Source organism: Engraulis encrasicolus, chromosome 16 (assembly GCF_034702125.1).
Source record: "Engraulis encrasicolus isolate BLACKSEA-1 chromosome 16, IST_EnEncr_1.0, whole genome shotgun sequence".
NCBI classification, from domain to species: domain Eukaryota; kingdom Metazoa; phylum Chordata; class Actinopteri; order Clupeiformes; family Engraulidae; genus Engraulis; species Engraulis encrasicolus.
In genome coordinates, this window is record NC_085872.1 from 19,163,088 (window position 1) to 19,187,681 (window position 24,594).

The window sequence follows — 24,594 nt, forward strand, 5'->3', positions numbered from 1 at the left end:
TAACGTCTAAATTCTCACTCCAATAATGAAATAACCCTCACTACCTCCAAACGTTTTATTAGAGAGCCTGAAGCTGAGCGGTCTTGCCAGATCGGGCGGTTTCCCGCCCAATCGGGGCCGTTGAGGAAGGCGGTCTGTGGGTAAAAATGGACGAAAATAATCAGTGTTATCTGGCAACCCCGAAGCCGACTGTTTTCGTTGCCGCTGATGCAGGTTTGTGGATATAGAGCTCTTCAGCGTTGACGTCAACTTGTATGCGGCGTTTGGACTACCGGTTCCCTGGCGATTTTTTACATTGCAAAACGCCATAGAGATTCAGGTTTGGCAAAAATATAAGTTGCACGGCAACAACGAACATTAGCGTGTCCCCGCATCCCTTTCTCATTAGTGGAACGGATCGTATCATCATGTTGGTGTATTCACATGTTAAATCATGACGATTATAATTCAATATTGCTAACCCCTTTCTGATCATTAAAACTTCCGAACTACATACTTTCCTTTGGTTGCCATGGGTACAACCTTCCGCACGTACATGCCGTTAGATACTGGCGCCGTTTCTGTAGTCGCCAAAAGCTTCCGGGTTTAGCATATGGACGCAACATCGTATTTATGTCGAAGTTTGACACAAAATGATCAACCATGTCATACCTACAGCCTATTTTTAACACCCTCGACAGTTTGCGGGGGTTCGCTAAGCGCGTGCTTGCACTCGGAGCTTATTTGAAATTTACCCCTATTCATTCCCAATGGAGGCCGGAAGCCGATAGGAACCAGGACGTCCTTAAATGCTAACATGAAAGACTACAATCTACTACATGCTTCCTCTTCCGCTGAAGAACTCTATTTGTGACACTGAATCGGCCATGCTTACGTGTGTAAAGCTTATTTTATGTACTTAACTCAGATGTAATGACAACTGTGTATATTGGTATGTATATTTCTTAAATAAGCCGTACGTTTTCAGTGAAGCTACCGGTAACTGTGCTATTAATCCCCCCACCCCCCCAAGGACGCTGAAGGTAACCTAGCAACAACACGGCACAGCACATTGCAGCTGTGAAAATAACGAGCCACTTGAGAGCGAGACTTTTCTAGAACATTAATTTATACTAGAGCTATTGTTCTAAAGACGTTACACATGGCCTGGACCAACTTAACTAGTGAACCAGTGTTGCAAAAAAATATTTTAAAAAAAACCCATCGGTGCATGACGTCATTACGTAATTACGGGAGTCTCTACTAAGATGGCGGACTACGATTCTGAGGCTCTGAGAAATCCGACAATTTCGAGGGGCATTGCCAGTCTAGGTTAATACAGGTCTGTGAATGTGCTATTCTGTCATTTTCCGGACGTGCTATTTTGCCAGCATGTGACATTTTCCATTGGAGGCCGGGTTGCAACCAGGGACACTACACAAGACATGATTGGTTAGTAGCGCAGTCCCCACCCACTTCTCGCATCTGGTCGGATGTTGAAGGCTATCTTCAGAGAAGGATCTCTGGAAGGATATGCACCATCTCTGTTCATAATAGAAAAGAAGTGACCTCGGAATGATGTTAGTTAATTGTGAAAATGATTACTGGTTAATTGTCAAAATGATTACATCTTCATAAATGTGGAAATAGATGTTCCATTCACAATGTCTGGAATTATTTATGGATTTCTATTCAGAGCCCTACTAAACAACTAATCTTCCGAGTGGCAGAGAGGTCGTGGTGTGTGTGGAGCACTAGCACTAAGACCTCTAGACTGGAAAAGGAGCCAAGCACTGTGCCAGGCAGCTCAAGAAGATTCACACTCAGCTCTCTGGCTCAGCCCCCCAGCGGACCTCTGTAACCTTGGCAACCGGGTAAAAGGGTTCGCAATGAGATGCATTCTGGGATTGGATTGAGAATGGCTGCCTGCTGTGTCCCGTAGTTCACAACTCGCTTTACCCTGATGAAGTGAAGGGACTGAGTTTACGGGCGTATTCAATGTATTACATATTTCATTTTGTTAATGACAATGTTTCCACTATTACGCTGCAATCGGTTTATAAGAACTACAAAGGCACAGATACTTTCTCGTCCCTTGCACCCACAAGGGTGCAAAACACAAGAGATATGGACACGTTCACGGTATGTGTTTGGGTTTAACTAGCTGTAAGTTAGCTATCAAATTGTGATAAGTCTGAAGTTGAAGTCATGCTAACAACAAGCTGTAAAAAGGTCAAAAATAAGTCACTCACGCGTGACTACTTCGCACAATGGTATGATGCATAAAAGTGCTTAGGGAAGGGCCGATGAAATGACAGCAACATTGTAGCCTAATCGAAAATGTTGCAGGGAGTGGCAGACAAGGTCATTTTTTACATAATGGATTGACAGACATTTGCACAGCCCAGTGCCAGGTCAGATGAGAGAGAAAATGCATCTAAATATTTACCTTTCAAGTGTTTGGGTCCAACATTTTGTCAAGCGTGTGCGCATAACTTACCTTGTGGCACTTGCAAATCAAGCCGGAGGGCTTCCTGTTAAGCAAGCTGTCAGTCAGTTCACTAAACCGAAGTCATTCAAGTCTCTTACTAAACCCATTATGCTGAAATCTTTGGAACCAACATACTGTTCACAATCAATGTATAAGAAAATGTTGACCTGAACTGGTTTCGCATGGAAGAGTCAGGTTTATCTAGTAAGCTTACAGTTCAGTGCGTGGGGGCAGATTATTTCCTTATTTTACTAATCTGATCTGACCGAAGATTTGTAATCTGATGAGATGTTATTTTGCTTCATCGACCCATTTTGAATTTCAGGTGATGGTTGTGATTAGTTTGTCTGTAGACTTCTCCCCCCCCCCCACACACACACACAAATTACCTTTTGCAAATGTATTCAATCATCAACAATAACACCATTAGCAGAACAATCAAAGGGAATGATGTAGTGCTGTCTGGGTAGCCTATACTGCTGTGTTGGAAGCGTTTTCCATAATCAGACATTTGTTTTCTTTTTGAAATCACAGGTGTCCTCAGCAGTGGCTGTATCCCAGAGACCATGAACAACTTAGCAGGACCATATTGCGGCTCTTTGGCAATGCCAGAAAGGCAGTTTCATTAAAATGTGGCTCAAAATCCTCAAAAGTTTCCCTGAGGTTTCTCCTCGGACCTGCCGTCGTCACAGCCTCGGCCAGGGCTTTTGTAAGCTTGGCCCATTGCCAAGAGGACATCAACAATAATGTTCCTGCGGACGTCCACCTCCAGGAAAAAGAGCCAGAGTTTCACTGGGCTGTTCTGTGGGAGTTCCTCCGTCCTCAGCTCCTAGCTCTAATTGGAGCAATTATTGTAAGTGACGGTTAAATTGGTCCCAGTTTTAATGACTGTATTATCTGTTTTGAAAATGAAAATACACATTTTGGTGTGATTTTAATAAAAAAATCCAAGAGCATATTGGGGACTGCGCAATAGAATTGCTGCTTACTGTTATTCCATCAACGACTCCATATTCACCAGGTTGATAGGATCTCATCCAAATTTCCATATTGAACACTTAATGTGGAGGGTGATATGTGCTTAATGGGGTAAAATGTCTACTCGGTGTACATTCATTGGGTTATAACTAGATTCTGGCTTGGTTATTAATACGAGTTGCCAAATACGTTGTTGCCAATACACTAATGTTTATTTTTGTTATTGCTACAGTTGGCGTTTGGTGCTGCCATCTTGAATATCCAGATACCCTTGATGTTGGGTGATCTGGTGAATGTGGTGGCACACCACATGAGAGAACGAACCGGCAATTACCTCGGCGACATAAGCAGCCCTGCTTTCAAGCTGCTGTCTCTGTATTGTCTCCAGGTACTCGTGGCCATTCACACAGCAATGTCAAAATCACTAATATTAATGTCTTACACAGTGACTTTAGTAATGAGAATGACTTATGTTTTTGTATGCCTATCAACAGCAGTAGTTCTGATGGCGACAAACTGCTCTACTCTCTTAACCCTCAGGGCGCCCTGACCAGTGGCTACATTATTCTTCTGTCAAGAGTAGGAGAGCGAGTGGCTGCAGACATGAGGAAAACCCTCTTTGCATCATTGCTCAGGTAAATGGCAAACTGTATGACACATATTTTTAAATATTTAAGACAATATCTGACTTCAACAAGGTATTCAATGTATCAAACACAAGCAGGTAATTGGAGTGCTTCTGGGTCTTCACCTTTTTTCCTTGGTGCTCATCAGTGTAGGGGCTCTAAAACTTGGTCCAGGAAGACAGATGCTGAGGCACTCAAGATACGCCCTGAAGAAGGCCATAAGGGCCGAAACGCTTAGGCATTGTAGCCAAATAAAAAAGTAAAAAAAATTGCAACCTTGAGTGCCTCAGCATCTGTCTTCCTGGACCCAGGTATTCAATGTATTGAGTATTCAATGTATTTCCAATGTTACCAGGAAACATGCTGTATAGAGGTGGTATCAGCCATTAAGGATCAAATGTTAACAATATTGAAAAATAATTAATTGGACGTTCTGAGGATTTTTGGCATGAAGATTCAGCAAATCCCATATTTTCCCATATTTTCAGGCAAGATGTGGCATTCTTCGATGCCAACAAGACAGGCCACCTTGTGAACCGGCTGACTTCTGACATTCAAGAATTCAAGTCCTCTTTCAAGCTGGTTATCTCTCAAGTATGGGTGATTCTCACTTATTCACTAAGTTGGTGTGTCATCACTGTGGCGTTGCAAAGGTGCTGCCATGTTGAAATTGGGGACATTTTTACATTAGCTCCTAAGGGAGGAGATGTTAAAATTAGCTTTATGCCAGAAGACCAAGTACTTGTTGGCAAAGCCTTTGTTCTCTAGGATAGAGGTCAGACATTTCTCTTAGTTGATGACAATGTTTGTGCACATATCAGAAGGGATTTTGTCCACTTTTCTTTGCAGATCATGTCTAAATCATTAAGATCAAGTGGCTCTGGCCTGACAAACATGAGATTCAGTTCCCTCCATGCAAGAGGAAGCTGCCTGAATTATATGAAAGGGGTGTTTGGGTTCTAACACGGACTGTATCCAAAAAACTGTCCAAATCACGGAACAGTCCATCGGGAGCTCCACAGGGTCAATATACACGGCCGGTCACCCAAATATTCCTTTCAGACAGCTTCCTCTTGCATCCACAGTTAATCCTGTTGGATGTAGTTCATTCTTCTTGGTGGTATGCAGACATTACCTTGGATACCGTGGCTTTTGATACATCACAAAGACTTGCTGTTGCGGTCAAAGATGCACCAGTTACACGTGCACAAAGAATTTCTCATTTTTTAATTCTGGTATGTCACCCATGAAGTTGTGTGCATTGCAAAATTTTTAGCAAAACTGTGCTCTTACCCTGCTAATTGAACCTTCTCTCTTCACCTTACTGGTGCAATGTGCAGTTAATGAAAATTGGCCGACAGGCTGGTCCACTTAAGTCATGAAACTTCCCTCACTAAAATTACAGGTGTTTCAGTTATTTTGTCCAACCCCTGTATATTCAGACAACGTTTAAGTAAGCCACTCAACACGTGCAATTCAATCATGATTCCCCTGGCTTTTGCCTCATGAGTATGGTCGTGCGGGTTATCATGATGACGATATGAGAAGTACTAGGATGTCCGACTTAGTGAATTCGTAGATCCACATTTGAAACCCTGCTAAGGTTGGTTTCATCTGTTTCAATGTCAGCTGTCAGCAATGAGAACACACCCAAATTGTAGTTTTCAGAATGAGATTGAGTTCATGACCAGTGCTGCGAATGAATGACACTTAAATAATGGGTGCCTTTTTCTGTACATGTCTCTTTTGGCTGTAGGGTCTACGGAGCTCCACTCAAACGGTGGGTTGCTTTGTGTCACTCTATCTGATCTCCCCGAAGCTGACTGGTCTCACTGTGGTCATTCTGCCTTGTCTGGTGGGTGGAGGGGCAGTCATCGGCTCCTTCTTGCGTCGCCTGTCTAGAAAGGCCCAGGAGCAGGTAAACGCAGTCCTCCGCTTTGAAATGGTACACCATGAATTACCTTTTACTGTACATGGTATAATGCATTTTTTTTAACTTTTGCTAAGTTGACAATGATGTAATTGAAAATGCACTATAACTGAAACAGTCACACTATGACAATTGCACTATGATGAGTGCAAGTGCAAAGTCCATTCTAATTTAAAACTGTTATGAATAATTGTCTATATGTCATGCCTTCACTGTCATCAATGTACTGCTAGTGTTGTTTTCACATAATGGTGTCTGACCTTTACATTTCTAATATATTGTGTTTCTTTCAGGTTGCTAAAGCTACCGCAGTGGCTGATGAGGCTCTGGGTAACGTGCGAACAGTGCGAGCTTTTGCCATGGAGGATCGAGAGCTGCAGTAAGGATGAAACAACTTAGCCACTTTCCTGCTAAATTTTAGACCTCTAGTTTGATTTTCGTATGAGGTCACTGATTTTAGTTTTAGTAAGTATTTGTTGGCTTAAGGTGTGGCAGTGTAAAGGTATCTGTATTGATAAAGTCATCTGTTGTAAAGCAGGCGTCTTGATAAAAGCAAAACATTCTAAAAAGCAAAACATTCTAAAATTTGATTTTACTGTATGTCTTGCAGGTTATATGCTGTTGAAGTGGATAAATCTTGTGACCTGAATGAAAACCTGGGATGTGGTATAGCTGTTTTCCAAGGCCTTTCCAACATAGTCCTGAATTGTAAGCATTTCAAACATGTTTGTGTTTGGTACATACGGTACTATAAATGCCTAGACAGCACGAAATATGAGCTAGTCAAATTATGCTTACTGGAATCATATGGTTCTGTAGATACCATGTACAGTACATTTCATCCTTTGTTACAGGCATTGTTCTTGGCACCATTTTTGCTGGTGGGTCCTTGATGACGGGTGATGAGATGTCTCCTGGCGATTTGATGTCTTTCTTGGTGGCTTCTCAAACCGTGCAGAGGTAATTCTTGTCATTCTAGTGTTAGCCTTCCTGCACAAGCACACACATTTCAAAACTACATGAAGCCTAGAAGCATCACTGAAGTAGTTCATACAGCGACAAAAGAAGCAAAAGTGTCATGAGTCATTGCCATAACGTTTGATGACATTCAAGTTAAAACTCACTTTTGTTACCCAAAATTCCATCACCGAAAACACTATTGTTGCCTTTGTTGCCTTCTCATCTATACAAAGTCAATCACTTCCTGTGCTTCTATCACTTAGTCGCTCACTTCGTTGACCTTGTCTGTTTCATCCAAACCTGACTAATGCCATGTTTTCTTTTTTCAGGTCTCTAGCAAGTATCTCCATCTTGTTTGGCCAGGTCAGTAAAAATGTCCACTCTTGCAACTTGTAATAGTCAACCAGTTATTGGATAAAGAACAGTAAAGAATGATTGAATAGTTTCATGCAGTGGATGGTTTTGCTTGTTGTTGTCTTTTTTTAGATGGTGAGAGGAGTCAGTGCAGGTGCCCGTGTTTTTGAGTACATGGAACTGGAGCCAACCATCCCTCCGGTCGGTGGGGGCCGTATCCCTGCTGAGTCTCTCATTGGAAGAGTTGACTTCATGAACATCAATTTCTAGTAAGAAAACAAATTACTTATCTTGTATATATCAGACTTACAGACATCCCTCAATGGCTTACTACCCGTATTTGAGGAATTTGAGGCTATATCTGGTTATAAAATTAACTGGGACAAGTCTGCATTAATACATGGCCAAGAAGATTGCAATACCTTCTGTGATCCCTGTAAAATCAGAGTTAACTTATTTAGGCATACATGTTAAGACATCACTCTCTGAAATTACTAAGTATAACTATGAAACAATACTCAAAGATGTACAGCAGAACCTTGCCACCTGGAGCAAAATGCCAGGTTCCTTACAAACTAGAATATCTGTAATAAAAATGAATGTCCTCCCTCAAATTAATTTTATTAGTATGATGCTTCCGCTGCCACCTCCAACTGACTATTGGAAAAGAGTTGATGTGCTTCTACGGAAGTTTGTATGGGATGGAAAACACCCTAGAATACGTTTCTCCACTTTACAACGTGCCAAAGGGGATGGGGGACTCTCACTTCCAAATTTCGAATTGTACCATCTAGCCTTCCAATTGCGTCCCTTGAAAATCTGGTTAGACTCATCATCACTAACTTCCTGGAGGGGGATTGAAGAAGGCCTGGTGCATCCTATAGGGCTCCAAGATGTATTATTCTCCACTTTGTCTAAAACTAAACATATTGACTTTGGTCCTATACTTCAGTATACAATTAGAAATTTCAGAGGAATAGAAAAACAGGTTAGATGTGACAAGAAAGCACACAAGCACACTCCTCTCTGGAATAATTATGGTCTGACTTCTGGAAAGATGCCTTTTCAATCTCAGTCATGGGTTTCTTGTGGCATTCATATGTTGGGTGATATATACAACAGAGATGGTCTGATGAGTTTTCAAAACCGTTGTCAACTTTTTGATATTCCTAAGTCATCATTTTCATCTTCATCTTCAGTTGCGGTCAGCACTGCGTGCTTATGGGGTACCATGGGATTCAAATGTTCAAATTCACCCTGTTATCTATAAATTACTGATTTCTCTACGCAGAGGATTTGTCACCTTTTTATATCAATGGCTCTTAAAATCATCGTACGGTACCCTCCCTATATTAGCTAAGTGGGAAAGTGATTTAGAGACGGATTCTATAGACTGGGAAGGGGTATGGGATAATGTGCATCAAAGAACCCCAATCACCAGTTGATTCTTTTAAAGTTTTGTCACAGGGCCTACTGGACGCCCATCGATAGGTTCCATGCGAAGCACACAAATAGCCTATACTTAAGCAATATGACTCGAGTGGGAGGGATGATGTGCACTGACATCCTCCCTGGTGTGGTTCGGCCATAGGCACGAAGCAGAAGGCTGAGTGCCGTCGGCAATCACACCAGGGAGGATGTCAGTGCACATCATCCCGACCACGAGGGTCATATGGCTTTTATACAATAGTTCAATTGCCAACAAAATACCAGAATAAATGTTTGAATTTATTTTTATTAGTTACCTTCATCATAATTTGTTTACCTGCTCCCCTAAGCAAAGTAGTTCCGAATTGATTGTATGGTTGCTATGCAATGACAAGCTGACAGCGCCAGCGCGTAAAGTTCCATGAAATGCTGTGAAGTGCATTTCTGTGTGGACTGCGACTGGGCTTCGCTTAGCCTACTGAAATGATGCATGATAATGTAGTTTATGCAATAAAGATATCCCAGGTACATATAAACATATGGTTTGGGATTGTAAAGAGTTTAAGTCTTTTTGGGAAAGGGTAACTTTTAATTTGTCAGAATTATTAGAACTAGAGATCCCATTAGTGCCAAGTTTACTATTACTGAATGACGAGTCTCAGTTTGAATGTACAGAGAAACAACGAAAAGTGTTGCTTGCAGGCCTAACAGCAGCAAAAAAACAAATTGTTCAGAGATGGCTCCCCCCACATAAGCTTCCTATTAGAAAATGGCTGTTGTACTTTCAAGATGTTATAATGATGGAACTGTCTACTGCAAGAATCCATGGAGCCAGAGTCTCCACAATACAAATGTGGGAAAGAACTGCAGAGGGAGTTACAGACTTGCTGATATATCATGCACAATGAGATGTCTCACATGCTTTGTTTTGTTTTTTTTTTGGTTTTTTTCTCTCTCTTATTTTTACATTTTGATATTTGTATGGTATTAGGTAAATAATATGTTGTGTCCATTGTTAGTTTTAACTTTCATTTTTTTCTCTCTATTTTTCACTTATGACCTAATGGGTCATGTGACTTGTATCTAAGGTTGGGGTGGGGTGGGTGGGTATTGATCACTGACTTTAAAATTAATAAATAAAAAACAGTGAATCACAAAAACAAGAAAACAAATTACAGACCTAAGTATCAATGTAATCAGAGGCGTCGAAAGTAAAACTAGGAAAAACTGCCATAGTTCCCTTCCTATACACAAGTAACTTCACTGAGTAAATGGTATACACAGTGACTAGACCGATGTGCCTGATTCTGCACTGTCTGGTAGGATCAAAATGGTGGGTCTTCTTTTCAGGTTTTAGTTTTTCTTTCAGTAACAACAAAGTCTATCCACCTTATTAGGTACAATGGAATAACAGCTATGTAATAACATGTGCTAGTTTTGTACACCCTACATTTACACCACCATTACCAAAAACTAACACTAAATTGTTGTACTAATGCTGATATAACTTTTGTGCGTTCTTCCAGCTACCCTACGAGACCTGCTCACCACATCCTGAGGAATCTCAACCTCACGCTGCCTCCCAGCAAAACTGTTGCAATTGTTGGAGAGTCTGGTGGAGGTAGTAAATTTTGCAAGTTTTTGAGAAATATAAATCAGCAGGGCTCTAAATAAACACCAGCCAACCGGCCAAATGCTAGTGAAATTCCTGTTTGGCTGGTAGAAAAGACCAACATATTAGCCACGTTGACCCATTAGTGAGTGTGTGTTTAGCTAGTAAGATTAACATCTACTAGCCATGGCTGATGATGAGAAAAATTAATTTAGAGCCCTGTAAATCAGTATACAGTATATACAACAGTATGCATGCAAACAAAACTGTCTGAACATGTCTTTAGGCAAGTCTACAGTTGCCGCATTACTGGAGCGATTCTATGACCCAGCCAGTGGAGTCATCATGCTAGATGGGCTGGATATCAAAACACTGGACCCCTCCTGGCTGAGAGGGAAGGTTATTGGATTTATCAACCAGGTACAGCTCACTTCACACACAATCTTCTCTGATTACCTTAGATGACCTTAAATTGCATGGGTTGCTTCTGCGTTTCCTACATGCAGTATTCAGTATTCTTACCAACGTATTTGTTCCTCTGTTATACACACAGGAGCCAGTTTTGTTTGGCACGTCTGTTATGGAAAATATCCGCTTTGGGAAACCTGAAGCCTCTGATGCGGAGGTCATTACTGCAGCCAAGCAAGCTAATGCACATGGTTTCATCACCGCATTTCCAGATGGCTACAACACTACTGTTGGTACGTGAATGGAAAGGGGGAAAATCATTATACATGCCATATATTCAGTAATCATCTGTCACAGTCGGTCGTCATAGTGGTGTGTCACATACACAAGTTACTGGCTACTGTCTCAACTGATGCCCACCTGTCCACATTGTTTCAGGTGAGCGTGGCGTGACACTGTCCGGAGGTCAAAAGCAGCGCATTGCTATCGCCCGCGCCCTGATCAAGAACCCCAAGATCCTCATCCTGGACGAGGCCACCAGTGCTCTGGACGCGGAGTCGGAGAGGGTGGTGCAGGAGGCTCTGGACCGCGCCACGACCGGCCGCACCGTCCTCATCATCGCCCACCGCCTCAGCACCATCAAGGGGGCCGACCTCATCTGTGTCATGCGCAACGGCAAGATCGTGGAGGTGAGGGAAGGGGTGGTTACGATGGGCAGTGGCGTGCACAGACATTTTGAGGAGCAGGTGCTAAAGAGGGGGTATTGGGTAGTGATGGGCCAATGAAGCTTTGTTGAAGCTCTGAACCATTTAGGCACATTGCTTCAAAAATTGGGTTAGTACTTGAAGCTTCAGTAACAGCGCCCTCTCCTGGTGAAAAGCCATGTTTGCAATTAAACGGGCTCAATTCGATAAGATGAGATGTTGTGCTCTCATCATCTGCGACATTACTGCGCTCGTACTTTTGCACACTAACTTCCAGACATTTGACATTTTGGGCTACTGATGAGGCAGTTGAGGTAGACGACATTACAAAGGCTACGATGCCACATTTATTTATTAATTTATTCATTTATTATTAGGCTATTTTTTGGGCGATCAGAATAAAGCGTTGCTGAACATTAATGTCTTCTCCTTGTTGTGTTCATAACGTATGATGATGTTGTCTACTTGTCTATCAAGTGGGACTTATAGGCCTAATGACAGTCAATAAAATATCTATTCTCTCCACTGCAACCTGGCAGACGGCTCTGCAACAGGCCAAACACATTTGCGCGCCTGCTGGTTCGTGTGGCAGCGTGAAACACTGCAGCTGCTTCCGGAAAATTGACCCAGTTTACTGTTTCATACGTCATATATCACATGGTTTTTCCGTACTGAAGCAAACTTCGGAACAGTGGTTTAATGGTTTCGCAGTTGATGGTTTGAAACACGTTCCGGCGCGCTTGTGCCAGACTGCCATCACTAGTATTGGGGGCATGTGGAACTTCTGATTGCCTTACTAAGCTTATAGAGACTATATTATATCGGGGCATTATTGGAACATGCATTTCATTGTGAAGCATTTGTAGATGTCAACATGGACCACAGTACATTGTGACAAAAGACTTTTCCAAAAAGGGATTTTTTTTTGTCCAGTAGGGCAAAGGGGCAGGTGCTTTAGCACCACCTCGTCTCTATCCGTTCACGCCTATGAAGACGTTTGTTTTTCCGCAAAAGTAATTTTACTTAACCGTTGATTTAATGAGACATTTTTCACATCATTCTTTCTCTGTCTCTGTCTTTGCAGGCTGGCTCACACTTTGAGTTGCTGAATAAGGGAGGATTGTATGCTGAACTGATCCGGAGGCAAAGGACTGAAGGAGGAAAAGAAGTTTAGTTGAATTTGAATGGACAGATTGTAGAACATGTACTGTATTATTAAGGTCGGAGTATCTTGATTTCAGGTGAAAGCAGAGGATGTACAAGCAGGTGTATTTATTATAAAGATTATGTTGAATAATTTTAAATCTGTAAAAGAAACTCTTGTACATATTACAATTTTATATTGTTTACCTGTTGACGTTGTCAGAGCATCATGGTGGGAGTAATATCAGTATTCAGGTAAATAGTACTACAGAACCTACTTTTGTGTAATACGTTTTTAAATCAAATAAATGTTTCTTAAATGTAGCCCAGTGTTATTATTGTTTGACTTCTGCATGTGGCATACTAATATGTGAGATATTTAGACAGAATTTGCATGCATATTAAAATGGAAGTATTTCTTGAGTATTTCAAACTTTGCATTTTAAGGCGAGAAACATTTAACTTTGAAAGGTGCCAAATTTGCTTGGTGACGTTAATCTGTGACGATGGAAAATACACTGGATTAACCTTTGACTGGGGAAAACAGTCTAGGCGGGCTGTCCTCTCGCTTCAGTTCCACATTTTACCGGTAGATGGCCATAGTTGTCATTCATTTGACGTTGCCTGTAAATTCCACTCCCAACATTTGGGATTGAGAATTGTCCCAGCTATTTTTAAGGCTGGCTTCGTTTACACACCATGCAGAAATATGAGAAGCTTGAGAAAATCGGAGAGGGTAAGGCATTTTGAAGTCTTTTCAAGTCATCAATGTTTGAATTACAAGTGATAACAAGCTCTTTCAGCAGGCATTTTAGCATCTGTAGCATAGATGCTCTCTTCCCGTAGCAATGGCCTGCTAGCAGTGGCAAACATGCCCTATAAAAAACAATCTGTGAATTATAACTGGTCAAGAGGCTCACCAAATGTTGTACCCTAATGGATACTTACAGACGTGGCTGCTGTGTGGAAACGGGCGTGCTATGTTGAAAAATAAGACCATGTATGAAATGCTATAAATGCTACTGATGAGCTAGGTTGCAGTTAGCCGGTGCTGCCCAAACACCTAATCTGAATGGCTAGAATTTAATTTGGAGGAATTATGGTGACAAAGTAGCATGTGGATCAAAGTGAGTGATTTCACTGGTGTGGTTTATTGTATGTGCAAATTTGCACTATAGGTGTGATTTTCTAAACCAGCTATGCATCTACATCAATGCAGCAGTAGCAAGCCGGTGCCAATATCTATTTTGTTACTTGCAAAAGCAGCTGATCTTAGCTTTGTGGTTGAAACAATTCCTTTAAAACATACGAAGTGTTATCCGTGTTTACTCTACCCAAGTCGCCATCGTTTGACATATAGGCTATTGGCACAGCGATAGCTAATGTCATCAAAAATAGCTCGAGCTCTGGAGGTAACCTTATTTGCTAATTAGCTGTAGTGTACCATTGGGGGAACCTTTCACAGTAAACCATTCACTGGGTTTATGATAATTGCGTTGAAAAGTGGCTGTACACACAGAAGTCCTAGGTTAATGTTGAACTCGTTTGTAAAGAGCATGGGTGGCATGGGTCTTTATTCCGCAGCACATCTTGAGCAGGTGCAAGTAAATGGAATGGCTATGTGTTTATCACCTGGAGGAACAAATGAAAACAAACCCAGTCTTTCTTTTAATTTCTTTCTCTCTACTAGGCACATATGGAACTGTCTTCAAGGCAAAGAACCGCGAGACGCATGAGATAGTGGCCCTGAAAAGGGTCAGGCTGGACGACGACGATGAGGTATGTCAATGACAGATTAAACGTCAAATAAATGATAATCACTCAGCAATCAGCATGCATAATAATTCATACTATTTGCTCTTTAGGGTGTCCCAAGTTCAGCATTACGTGAAATCTGTCTCCTGAAAGAACTGAAGCATAAAAACATTGTCAGGTAGAATGATCCTTCATGCCTTTTATGTGCCATCAGTAATTGCTTGGATATGTAAGGCAGACATGCTAGTTTGACAGGAAATTGACTGACCTGTTTTGGATTTCCAGGTTACATGATGTTCTACACAGTGATAAGAAGCTCACTTTAGTTTTCGAGTACTGCGATCAGGTGAGTCGTGTGGAGTAATTGACTATTTACATACCGGTACTTGTAGTTACAGCCTAGTTAGTTACAACCCCGGTGATCGGATGTAACCCAGTGCATCATCACACGCATTTAGCAAATGTAGTTTGAAAGTTTGTGGATGAGACTTAAACTACATGTTGTGCTAGTTTTATTGTGTTGAGGCCTGTAGTTAACTGCCGTCTATCTGCAGTTAATTGACAGTGATGGACAAATACCTAGCTACCATGTACTTGTAGAAATACCTCTTCACAAAGTACCTGGTTGTCAGTAAATGCTATTGCATATTAATCAAAAAAACAAACTATGCTTATTAGAAAACTTTACTGCCTGTGAAATAATGGTCACATTAATGTTTTCTCCCTTTCTTACCTGTAGGACTTGAAAAAGTATTTCGATAGCTGCAATGGTGACTTGGATCCAGAAATTGTAAAGGTTTGTGACTTTGTGCTCTGTAAATAGCAGCTAGTTGGTCCACTACTGGAATACCTAAGGTGCTCTCAGATTAGAGATACTTGTTTGTTGGATATTGTAGACAACACTGATCTGCTTTGGGTGTCTAAGGTTGCTGTGTTGCATTTTATGCCATTGATGTATTTTCTCTGATTCTTCCCCCCCCCCCTTTGCTGCAGTCATTCATGTACCAGTTACTAAAGGGGCTGGCGTTCTGCCACAGTCGCAATGTGCTTCACAGAGACCTGAAGCCTCAGAACTTACTCATCAACAGGGTACGTCCTTGCCTTCCTGCTTCTGGAAAGAGCTGAATATTCACTGGTTGTGGTAGTGGTGGATTACCAACGAGTAAAAGCCTCAAACAGGGTGTGTGTGTGTGTGTGTGTGTGTGTGTGAGTGTGAGTGTGAGTGTGAGTGTGAGTGTGAGTGTGAGTGTGTGTGTACGTGTGTGTGTGTACGTGTGTGTGTGTACGTGTGAGTGTGTACGTGTGTGTGTGTACGTGTGTGAGTGTGTACGTGTGTAAGTACATACATACAGTGTGTGCGTGTGTTTTAATGTAGTATAATTTATTTAAATTCCCTGCATACCAAACTGCTGCAATTTTGTGAGTTAGCCATTTTAGTTGAAGTGTTACTTCCCGTGTGCCATTTCAGTAAATCATTGTATTGCATAATTTCAGGCGAAATACTTTTGTCTTATTTATTACAGAAAAGTCCAAAAGCACCTAAAAGTAGCTTTTAATGGGTGTCTCTTTCTGGTTACACAGTTGCATATTTTCAGCGAATAGTAGTATTGCTTCTATGCTTCTTTTGGGATGGCTTTTTTGCCTTTGGTGATGAGGTCTGACTCCGATCATTGTTTGACATTAACGTCAAAATGACTGTACTGATTTAGTTTGTTTAATTTTCTTGTTTTATCAGAACGGAGAACTTAAGTTAGCAGACTTTGGCTTGGCCCGAGCCTTTGGGATTCCAGTACGATGTTATTCTGCAGAGGTAAGTCATTTACAGCACTGAGGTGTTCAAGCGCTCCTGCATAAGCTGTCTGAATACTCGGGAACGCACACAATGTTCACCCTGTCTGTGCCAATCATGCCCCTTTACAGGTGGTGACATTATGGTACAGGCCTCCAGATGTGCTGTTTGGTGCTAAGCTTTACTCTACCTCTATTGACATGTGGTCCGCCGGGTGCATATTTGCAGGTAGGAAATTCAGCTATGGCGTATGAAACAAGTCAATTGTTTGAGGAGAGAAGTGCCGCACACTCCCGAGTTGTATAAACAAGTTTTTAATGTGACAACGTTTCGGACTGTAGACCTTCCTCGGGTCACGGCACTTTCTCCTCCTGCAAGTGTTTTACTGGTTGCCAGCACCTCTTTTTCTGGTGTGTGTTTTGCACCTCCACTCATCATAAGTCAATTGTTTATCATGTATTGGTTGGCAGGTAACTGTGATAGATTGATGATGTGTCCTGTGTATTTCAGAGTTGGCTAATGCCGGGCGGCCCTTATTCCCTGGTAATGACGTAGATGACCAGCTGAAGAGGATCTTCAGATATCCTTCACTATATGTATTGACAAACCCTTTAGCACGGCTGTGCTGTATGCATTTAAAAAATATGTCAGCCATTGTTAACTGGATAGGCAATAGCTTATATAATAGCATTTCAGTTTTCTGCTGTAACCTGTGAAAAGGAGGTGACAAATAAAAGTACTGTAAATTGAAATGGATCACTGTGGCCACCAGATGGTGCTGGTTTTCCTTTTTTTGTCACTCCCTTTTAAAATGTATTCTTGTCTTTTACTTCAATGCTAATGTTATTTTAAGCATGATCATTTGTTTGGCACTGAAGGTTGACCTTAGATTTGGGAAATGTTGGTCAGCATGTGGAGTTTTCCTTAGTGGTTGTGCACGTTGCTAGGGACGCCAACAGAGGAGCAATGGCAGACAATGACCAAACTACCAGACTATAAGGTATTGGCACTAACACCCCAGGGCTGTGCACATCCATGTCATTTCTGTGGTTTCTTATTGCCTCTTTTGAAATGATTAGCAATTAATTGATCATTCATATTACAACATTTTGACACCATATAGTTGCAGACATATACCACAGACCTAGTCCTCTAGCATAGATTAGATAAAAAAAAACTTTAATGTTTGTAACAAATGAAACAGAAAATCCTTTAGATGTCTATTGCTCTAATACTGTTTGCATTTACAGCCCTACCCCATGTACCCTGCCACCACATCCCTGGTGAATGTTGTCCCTAAACTGAGTAGCACGGGACGGGACTTGCTTCAGGTGTGTTAAAATGCATGTTAATACTCAAACAATATTTCCGTACGCATTGAAATCCACATAATTTAATTGTTTAAAGATATACCATATTTACTTCAAAATGGTTACAGTGGCAAAGTTAAATGTGGTAAAACAATCATGTATGCTTTCACTAGCATCTGGGCGGGTAGCCTGGGGAGCCAGACTAAAACATGAAAAGTTTACTCTGGAATAGCACAATTCAGAAAGCTGAATGACTGTGGGTGGTACCACACCGATGTTACTGTGATTTAAACTGCACTCAGTACGTTGGTTATAGTCATTCTGCCAAGCTGTACCTTTTGTGTATGCAGTCTTGGTTTGTGAGTACAGTCTGTTTTCTATATTATTTGTTGATTCCTTCATTGGGCTTCACTCTGATCAGATTTTGCATTTCTTTTTAAATCCCTTGTGGTGGAAAATTAATCTTCTGTAGCCCGTAGTCTTATTCTGCTTCACGTTTTATACCTTTTCCCAAAGACCCTCAGCACAACATTGTTTATATGATGGTGCTGATTATATCTGCATCTTTGTAAGAGGCCAATTTCCACCACCAGCATCCCATATATCAACGAGGGCCAATCTATTATGTTTAAAAGCTTAATTAATCAGCAAAACCTTTTTGCTGTTCTGACTGTGTGTCTGAAAACTGTTGTGCTATGCGAGTGCGAAAAGTGCCCCCTCATGATGTCTGCTTCTTGCGCATCAGCAACTCGCCATCTTTCAGACCATTTGTTGCCTATGAAGATCCAGCTTAAAGATTATTTCCCAGACAGTCTATTGTAAATCACCAAAATCTTAACCCATGCACAATGATTGCATCTGTTTATTGTATGTCCCCGTATTTATTGTAGACCACATAGCCGGAAGTCTTGGAGAAATTATTGTCATTGTATACTACCTGTAGTGGCTCTTCAGCACATCATCATTTTAACCACAGTTGCCTAGTTACACTGTTCAGCAAAATGCATACAGGGATTAAGTACTCAAGTGTGTTGAATTGAAAACAGGATTGCATCTTGTTTATGTACTGAACCGCTTCATTACCCACACAGTTGATTGAACACGTGTTTCCACTCCTCTGATTTGCAGAATCTGCTGAAGTGCAACCCTGTGCAGCGAATATCAGCCGAGGAGGCTTTGCAGCACCCATACTTTGCTGACTTCTGCCCACCATAGATGCCAAACTCACTGAGCCACCGTCAACAACAATCAGCACTGTCATTCCCACTCTGAGGATTCATCAAACAGGTTCACCATGAGTCATCCATTCTCCAAAAGACTTCTAGCTGTGTCCCAAAAGACTTTTCTCTCACTATATTTTCCTATCGGCAGACTAAGTTTGTAGCCACATCAGTGCATACCTTGTCCACAGATTTTTTTTTTGTTCCCGCAACAGCAGGTCACTTGCATTTCTTTCAGTGAGTACATGAAATATGTTTGGCATGTGTGACCCACTAGTGGCTGTGTGACGTTTTGTGAAACACTCCTCTATTCTCTCCCCTGTAGGACCCCTTTCTACTGTAGTTCCTCTTTTCTCTTTGTGTCTGACCTTGACCTCTGACCTTTTGGTTGGCATCACAGGACTTGATGTGTGCTGCCAGGTTCAGCCTTTCACACGCACTACTATATTTTCATAAGTTAGATCATGTAGCGTTGTACACAGCCTGAGCCACTTGCCAAATTCATTTAGCACTATCTGACCTCTCTCAAAACCATAGGGAGCATTTTACACATCTGTTCTCAACTGTATAGTTGAGGTACATGGATTTTTAAAATTAATTTTATATAAAGGTCATATAGTCTGCAGTATTCTACTGGGTTGATATGGGTTAGTGGTTGGCCATGCAAGCTCCTGCTGTTCAAATAATGTGAGTGCCCAGATTGAAAGCCTGACTGATCAAATTTTGATCAATGTTTGATGGTTTGGATCCACATTTCTGTTGTATCTGTATAATTTAATGTGTTTCACACTTGAAGCAGGGTCAAAACAATCAGTGTCTCTCAGACAGACTTTTTTTTTAATAATTAGCGACTAGCTGTGCCACCAGCTAGCTCTCATTTGACGTGGACATGCATCACTGCAAAACCTTCTCATTTCAGTGCACTTTGTAGTTTAGTTATGAATGACGGGCGATTTAAGTTCTCTGAGCGTTCATCTGAAGTTAAAGGTCTCAAACATCCATGTCCTGCATACTACAGCAATGGCATTGTTTATTAAAAGTGGACCAGACCTAAGAGTCAGTTCTTAAATATTTTATTTAGGTTAGATTTTTTTTTTCAATTAACAAAGTCTTGATGTTTTTGACATGATATTGGCTTTGCCGCTATGTGATTTCTCTCAAACATCAATTTACCTTTTTGGGTTTTTATTATTGTAAATGAAGTTAGGAAGTGTAACCCATCCAGTTGCAATATTTTTGTTGTCATGCCCAATTTGTTTCCCTTTTTTGTTTGAGACCACATAATTTTAATTTTATATGTAAACATGACATTTTAGAAGGCATGTATTTATTTATGATTGAATGTTCACGTGTTGGGATTAAAACAATTCTTTCCATTACAACAGAATGTCAGGATTTTTTTTACATGATTGCATTGCTGTGCTTTCATTTATTTGGGATACGACATGTTTTGCTCTGCCTTGTATTTTGTGATTTTCTTTTTAAAATGTTTTATTATTAGGCATTTCATTCAGTTGAAAATAAAACGTTGGAGGACATCAAATATGAGGCACTTATTATTGCATTTGTAAAAATTAATTCTGAAATGGCAATTATGTCCCCTGTAGCCAAACCATTTTGTCAGTAATCACATGAATGACTTTGGATTTGGACTTTAAAGGTTTTCTTTTTTGCATTTGTATATCGCTGCCAGCATCTGATAAAGAGGTGAGTGGCCTATTGAGTTGGTCACTTAAGGTGACAACAGAAACCAGTACATGAAGAGTTGTAGCAGCAGTTGTGTCAAGTATCCGATTAAGTATTGGTCAGTTATCCCATTTTAGCCTGGAGACACATATACGCTGCACTCAGGTTCTTGAGATTTTAGGGAGTTTATTAAAAATATGGGTATGTTAGAGCTGAATGAACACATTCTAATGCAAAATGAGGGTCCTAGCTTATAAATGCAACTTATTTAATGTTTGTTTGTACTTCATAGGTTGAGATATTTAGGATTTAATTGGCAGATGGCACCCTTTCCCAAAAAGGGCTCAGGACAAAATGGGTTAAGAAGGAAAATGTTCCACGTTTTTTAAGCATTGATGTCAAATGGCCCAAGTAAGAGGAACAATGGTTTTATTTATAGGTGTATTTACAAGTTATGGTATGGGTTAACATACAAGATGACTGGAGAGAGTTATGTGTGCAGTGAGTAAAAACTGGGGGGAAAGAAACATTCTTATCGCAAGAGCTTGCAAATTTATGCAGTATCATCCATATTTATAAAGCACGTAAGGGGGAAATTGCTATTCTCTTGTAGAGATGCATGGAAATTGTACCACACACAGCTGGAACACTTCCAAGTCAAGCATCTTGCCTGTCCATAGTGTTATTGACTCTCAGAGTGGACTTTTCACAGGGGTGTTGCATGTTGTGTGAAACTGTTCAAATCAGTCTTCTGGTATAGTTCAACAACCCAGACATCCTTTAAAGATAAAAAATTACCCTCACCGGGTCAGTCAGTATGACACTGGAATAAGATGAGTGAAACTTCTTTTGAAGTTATTTTGCACAAGTGCACAGGAGTACACTATAACTCATGTTCACATGTGAGGTTACATCGGAAAAGTCTTTGAACCACTGTGGTAAGAATAGTTACTTTCACTTGGACACTGTTGGTCTTAGGAACTCACTTTTCTCTGAGCTCATAACAATTTCCCGTTCAACATCACAGACAGAGGTTTCTGATTCCCCTCCATGCCATGGGTCTAATTGTAATTTGCACAATCATAACCCTGTCACACTGTTTAGGAAAAATACAGACGTTTTTGTTATACACCACACATAAATAGTCATTAGGCACATGGCCTACAGAGGTTGACTGAAACATTTACAGTACATTCATATCTCACATCAGCTTTCTCCATCTGAATAAGTGACGTATAATCAAATAAAATGTCACGATCTTATATCTGATCGATTGGTAAAGATACCTCCTCTCATGTGACTTTCAGTTGACAAGTACAGCGTAGGTATCGGTCACATATTACAGTTCAAGTTTAATAAACTAAATGAATGACACGTAACAACAACAACAAAAGAGGAGAGGTTTATTTGATATGTGCCCCATTTAGATTTAAGCAGGGTTGATATTTAAAAATCAAGATATACTATTATATTGGCATATCCCAAAAATCAGTTATCAGTAATCAGTTATCAACTTCTCTGAAATGTGTTCATTAAATACAGCACCTCTCAAATATGTGTACTTCACCCTTTCTTGTTTATACTCTGTATGTTACCAGATATTAACTATCAAGTTAACAGTTATGACATATTTCTTGCAGTAGACTGTAATCTAGGGGTTATTTTTTTTTAACAGTTTAGGTGTAGAACACATTCTATTGCTTAAACCAAAACCATTATTGTCTGATCCAACTGGATTCGGAGATGTAACACTGCAGTATACAAATGGCTTCCTCAGTATATTGTTACAATTGTTACAAAGGGTGCCAATCAAAATGAGAAAAACATAAAAAAAAAAAAAAAGATCAGTGCTGTTGCCATACAGCTGTAGTACATTGAGAGCTGAAAGTTATACTGTACTGATATTGGATGCTCTTGCACTTTGAATAAAGCTGAACAAATCAGGGGTGAGTTTCCCGAAACCATAGTGGCTAACTACGTTAGCTACTTGGTTGTTTGCAATGCAGTGTCCCATTGGTAACTACCCAAGTTGCTAACTGGCTAACAACTACACTTTCGAGAAATGCACCCCAGAGCACTTCACGGTGTATCAGGGCTGCAATTACAGCAAATCAGATTATGACAAACACTGGCCACAATAAGAGATCATTCACCATATGAAGAGCCAATCACCCTGCTGACAGTTAATGCACAAGGTAAACAGTCCAGGCGTTAACCACACAGATGGTGTTTAAACCACATCATCACAATCTTTAAAAGAGCACTCGTGAAGGAGCACAGTGTCAGTACTGGAAACATATAATGTGTATCTTCGATTAACAAGAAATGTGGCAATACATCAAGATTAATACAGCATAAGCTAGACAAACTGTGGCAGTGCTATACTGCCATAAATTAGACTGACGCAGAGATAAAAAGATATGTACATAGCAAGATGGTTAAATATATGTTTATTATAGTGCTTCATTTACACTCGACGACTTAACTGTTTTCAGTGATACATGTACTAGAAATCCAGTTGTATATAACAATGCAATAATACAGTGCTCTTAAATGCAATAAATAATATAGTAAGGATGGGCACTACTTCCTAGGCTTGCTCTAAGCTAGTGTGTCATGACCTGCTCATCTAAAACAAAGCTCTTATTCTCAGTGAATGGTCAAAGGATTCTGACTCCATGACAAATGGAAGACACTTGTGGTCTACTTTACATGTCTGCAGTTGCTTGTGGGAATGAGGGGGATTTAAAAAGTAGGTTGTGCAAGTCAGAATAAATGCTTGTAATAGATGGTTTAATTTACACTGGGTGAATCGAGGAGGAGGGAAAAAGTTTACTCGTGATGTTGACCCTACTACTTGTAGTAGTTGTGCAAAACCTGTATGTTTTGTGATATGAGATGAGACCACTTTGTGTCAGTGCCTCCAATATGAATGCCTTGCAAAGTGCAAAGTTGTGCAAATTATGTCACAGTATTATTAAGGAGATTTCACTAGAATTAATACTCGCAAAATTGATTTTCATCATGTCAATAAATTGAAATTAATTGGTGCTTCTTGACCAACTTTTTAGAACATTGTAACATACTGCCATTTTGTGTTGGTCCTTAGTACAATATATATTTTATATATATAAATCCTGTTATAGAAATTTCATCTGTTTTACTGCAGAAAAAAAAGAACAATGTCAATACCCGCCATGGACATTTTCATTATAAAAATGAACTCTAATAATGGAATGACCTAGGCCTGAGAAGGCAGCCAGATTCATAAATGTCATAATCAAAAGATCGAACTTGCATGAAGGGAGCAAGAGGCATGAGGACAATAAGCTTCAACAGCTTAAAAAAAAGAAAATTCGAAAATGAACGAGGCAATGGGCAACTATTTACTAAGCAGACAGATTGTGAGTACCGGTATCACTTTAATTCCTCAGACCTTATAAGTAGCATATAAGCAGCCCAAATTGATCTTCTGTCCTCCTTTAAGTTTGTACCTGAACATCTGCTGCATGTGCGTCTGATTGATAGGATAAGAATGAGTCAGAGGAACATTCCAAACGGAATCAGTTGGGTCTCATCTCCAACCTCTCCTTCATCTTCACAAGGATGGGCTAATTTTGTCACAATAACAACAACACTGATGGAGGACTTCGAAAAACTATTCATCTAATCTTTTTTTTCTCTGATGACATTTTGTCTTCATTGGGGTCTTCAACCTGCCGTAGCGACTAAAACAATGTAGTGTGGCAGGGTTACAAACACAATGACATGATGGCGTGTCACACTGGTGCCCCTAGGTGGCAGTAAAACCTGAGTTTTGGTTCAGAAGTGTCACACATTTGGACTTGATGGGTGAAATATAATTTCTATGTCAGGCATTTATTGAATGTTGGATTCAAAAATTCGTCATGTGATTGGAGGTTTTCAATTAGGCCTACCAAGTTCTGTTTTTTTGTTTGTTTGTTTGTTTGTTTATTGAATGAATGACTTCACAGTATACTGTCTATCCCTAGTTGTCCTGAACCCACCCGGCCCTGCCGCTCGAGTCGTCAACAGGCAAACTCCTCGAAGTTGCCTACAGTCGGGTGACGAGGTAGCATGTTCGACGAGAATCCGAGACTGTCCGAGTGACTCCGGAGTGTGTCACAGGTGCTCTGAAAGACAAAAAGGGTCGGGAGGGGACGGGGGTTCAAAATGTGTTAGGGGAGGTGGGGAGCATGG

The 24,594-nt window shown here is 40.6% G+C and overlaps 3 protein-coding genes across 6 annotated transcripts in view; 2 read left to right on the plus strand and 1 right to left on the minus strand.

Moving 5' to 3' along the window:
• Positions 1 to 1,852: 1,852 nt before the first annotated feature.
• On the plus strand, positions 1,853 to 12,937 carry abcb8 (ATP-binding cassette, sub-family B (MDR/TAP), member 8). Its single transcript, XM_063218956.1, has 16 exons — positions 1,853 to 2,121; positions 3,005 to 3,323; positions 3,681 to 3,836; positions 3,989 to 4,083; positions 4,563 to 4,668; positions 5,831 to 5,992; positions 6,298 to 6,383; positions 6,615 to 6,712; positions 6,859 to 6,964; positions 7,294 to 7,327; positions 7,451 to 7,587; positions 10,273 to 10,367; positions 10,645 to 10,778; positions 10,912 to 11,059; positions 11,205 to 11,455; positions 12,555 to 12,937. The coding sequence occupies exons 1-16, from the start codon at positions 2,003 to 2,005 to the stop codon at positions 12,642 to 12,644; spliced, it is 2,136 nt and encodes a 711-aa protein (XP_063075026.1). The 5' UTR covers positions 1,853 to 2,002; the 3' UTR covers positions 12,645 to 12,937.
• A 278-nt stretch (positions 12,938 to 13,215) lies between these two features.
• Positions 13,216 to 20,230, plus strand: cdk5 (cyclin dependent kinase 5). Its single transcript, XM_063218962.1, has 12 exons — positions 13,216 to 13,349; positions 14,304 to 14,392; positions 14,479 to 14,546; positions 14,654 to 14,714; positions 15,108 to 15,164; positions 15,362 to 15,457; positions 16,104 to 16,178; positions 16,289 to 16,385; positions 16,668 to 16,737; positions 17,097 to 17,157; positions 17,408 to 17,488; positions 18,596 to 20,230. Exons 1-12 carry the CDS (start codon positions 13,313 to 13,315, stop codon positions 18,680 to 18,682), a joined length of 879 nt encoding a protein of 292 aa, XP_063075032.1. The 5' UTR covers positions 13,216 to 13,312; the 3' UTR covers positions 18,683 to 20,230.
• A 1,552-nt stretch (positions 20,231 to 21,782) lies between these two features.
• asic1c (acid-sensing (proton-gated) ion channel 1c) overlaps positions 21,783 to 24,594 on the minus strand; it is a 128,482-nt gene continuing 125,670 nt past the window's right edge. For all 4 annotated transcript variants that reach the window (XM_063218961.1, XM_063218959.1, XM_063218958.1 and 1 more), the window contains one exon: positions 21,783 to 24,527. In XM_063218961.1, the coding sequence (XP_063075031.1) occupies positions 24,423 to 24,527 (105 nt within the window). In that variant the 3' untranslated portion in view covers positions 21,783 to 24,422. The remainder of the gene's footprint in view (positions 24,528 to 24,594) is intronic.

Excerpts from the sequence above, each read along its gene's own strand:
- abcb8 (XM_063218956.1), top strand. The coding sequence starts at position 2,003 with ATGACAATGTTTCCACTATTACGCTGCAATCGGTTTATAAGAACTACA. Across the intron at positions 3,324-3,680 it reads CTCTAATTGGAGCAATTATT|TTGGCGTTTGGTGCTGCCAT; the intron begins GTAAGTGACGGT and ends TTATTGCTACAG. Across the intron at positions 4,084-4,562 it reads CTCTTTGCATCATTGCTCAG|GCAAGATGTGGCATTCTTCG; the intron begins GTAAATGGCAAA and ends CCATATTTTCAG.
- cdk5 (XM_063218962.1), top strand. The coding sequence starts at position 13,313 with ATGCAGAAATATGAGAAGCTTGAGAAAATCGGAGAGG. Across the intron at positions 14,393-14,478 it reads GGCTGGACGACGACGATGAG|GGTGTCCCAAGTTCAGCATT; the intron begins GTATGTCAATGA and ends TTTGCTCTTTAG. Across the intron at positions 14,547-14,653 it reads AAGCATAAAAACATTGTCAG|GTTACATGATGTTCTACACA; the intron begins GTAGAATGATCC and ends TTGGATTTCCAG.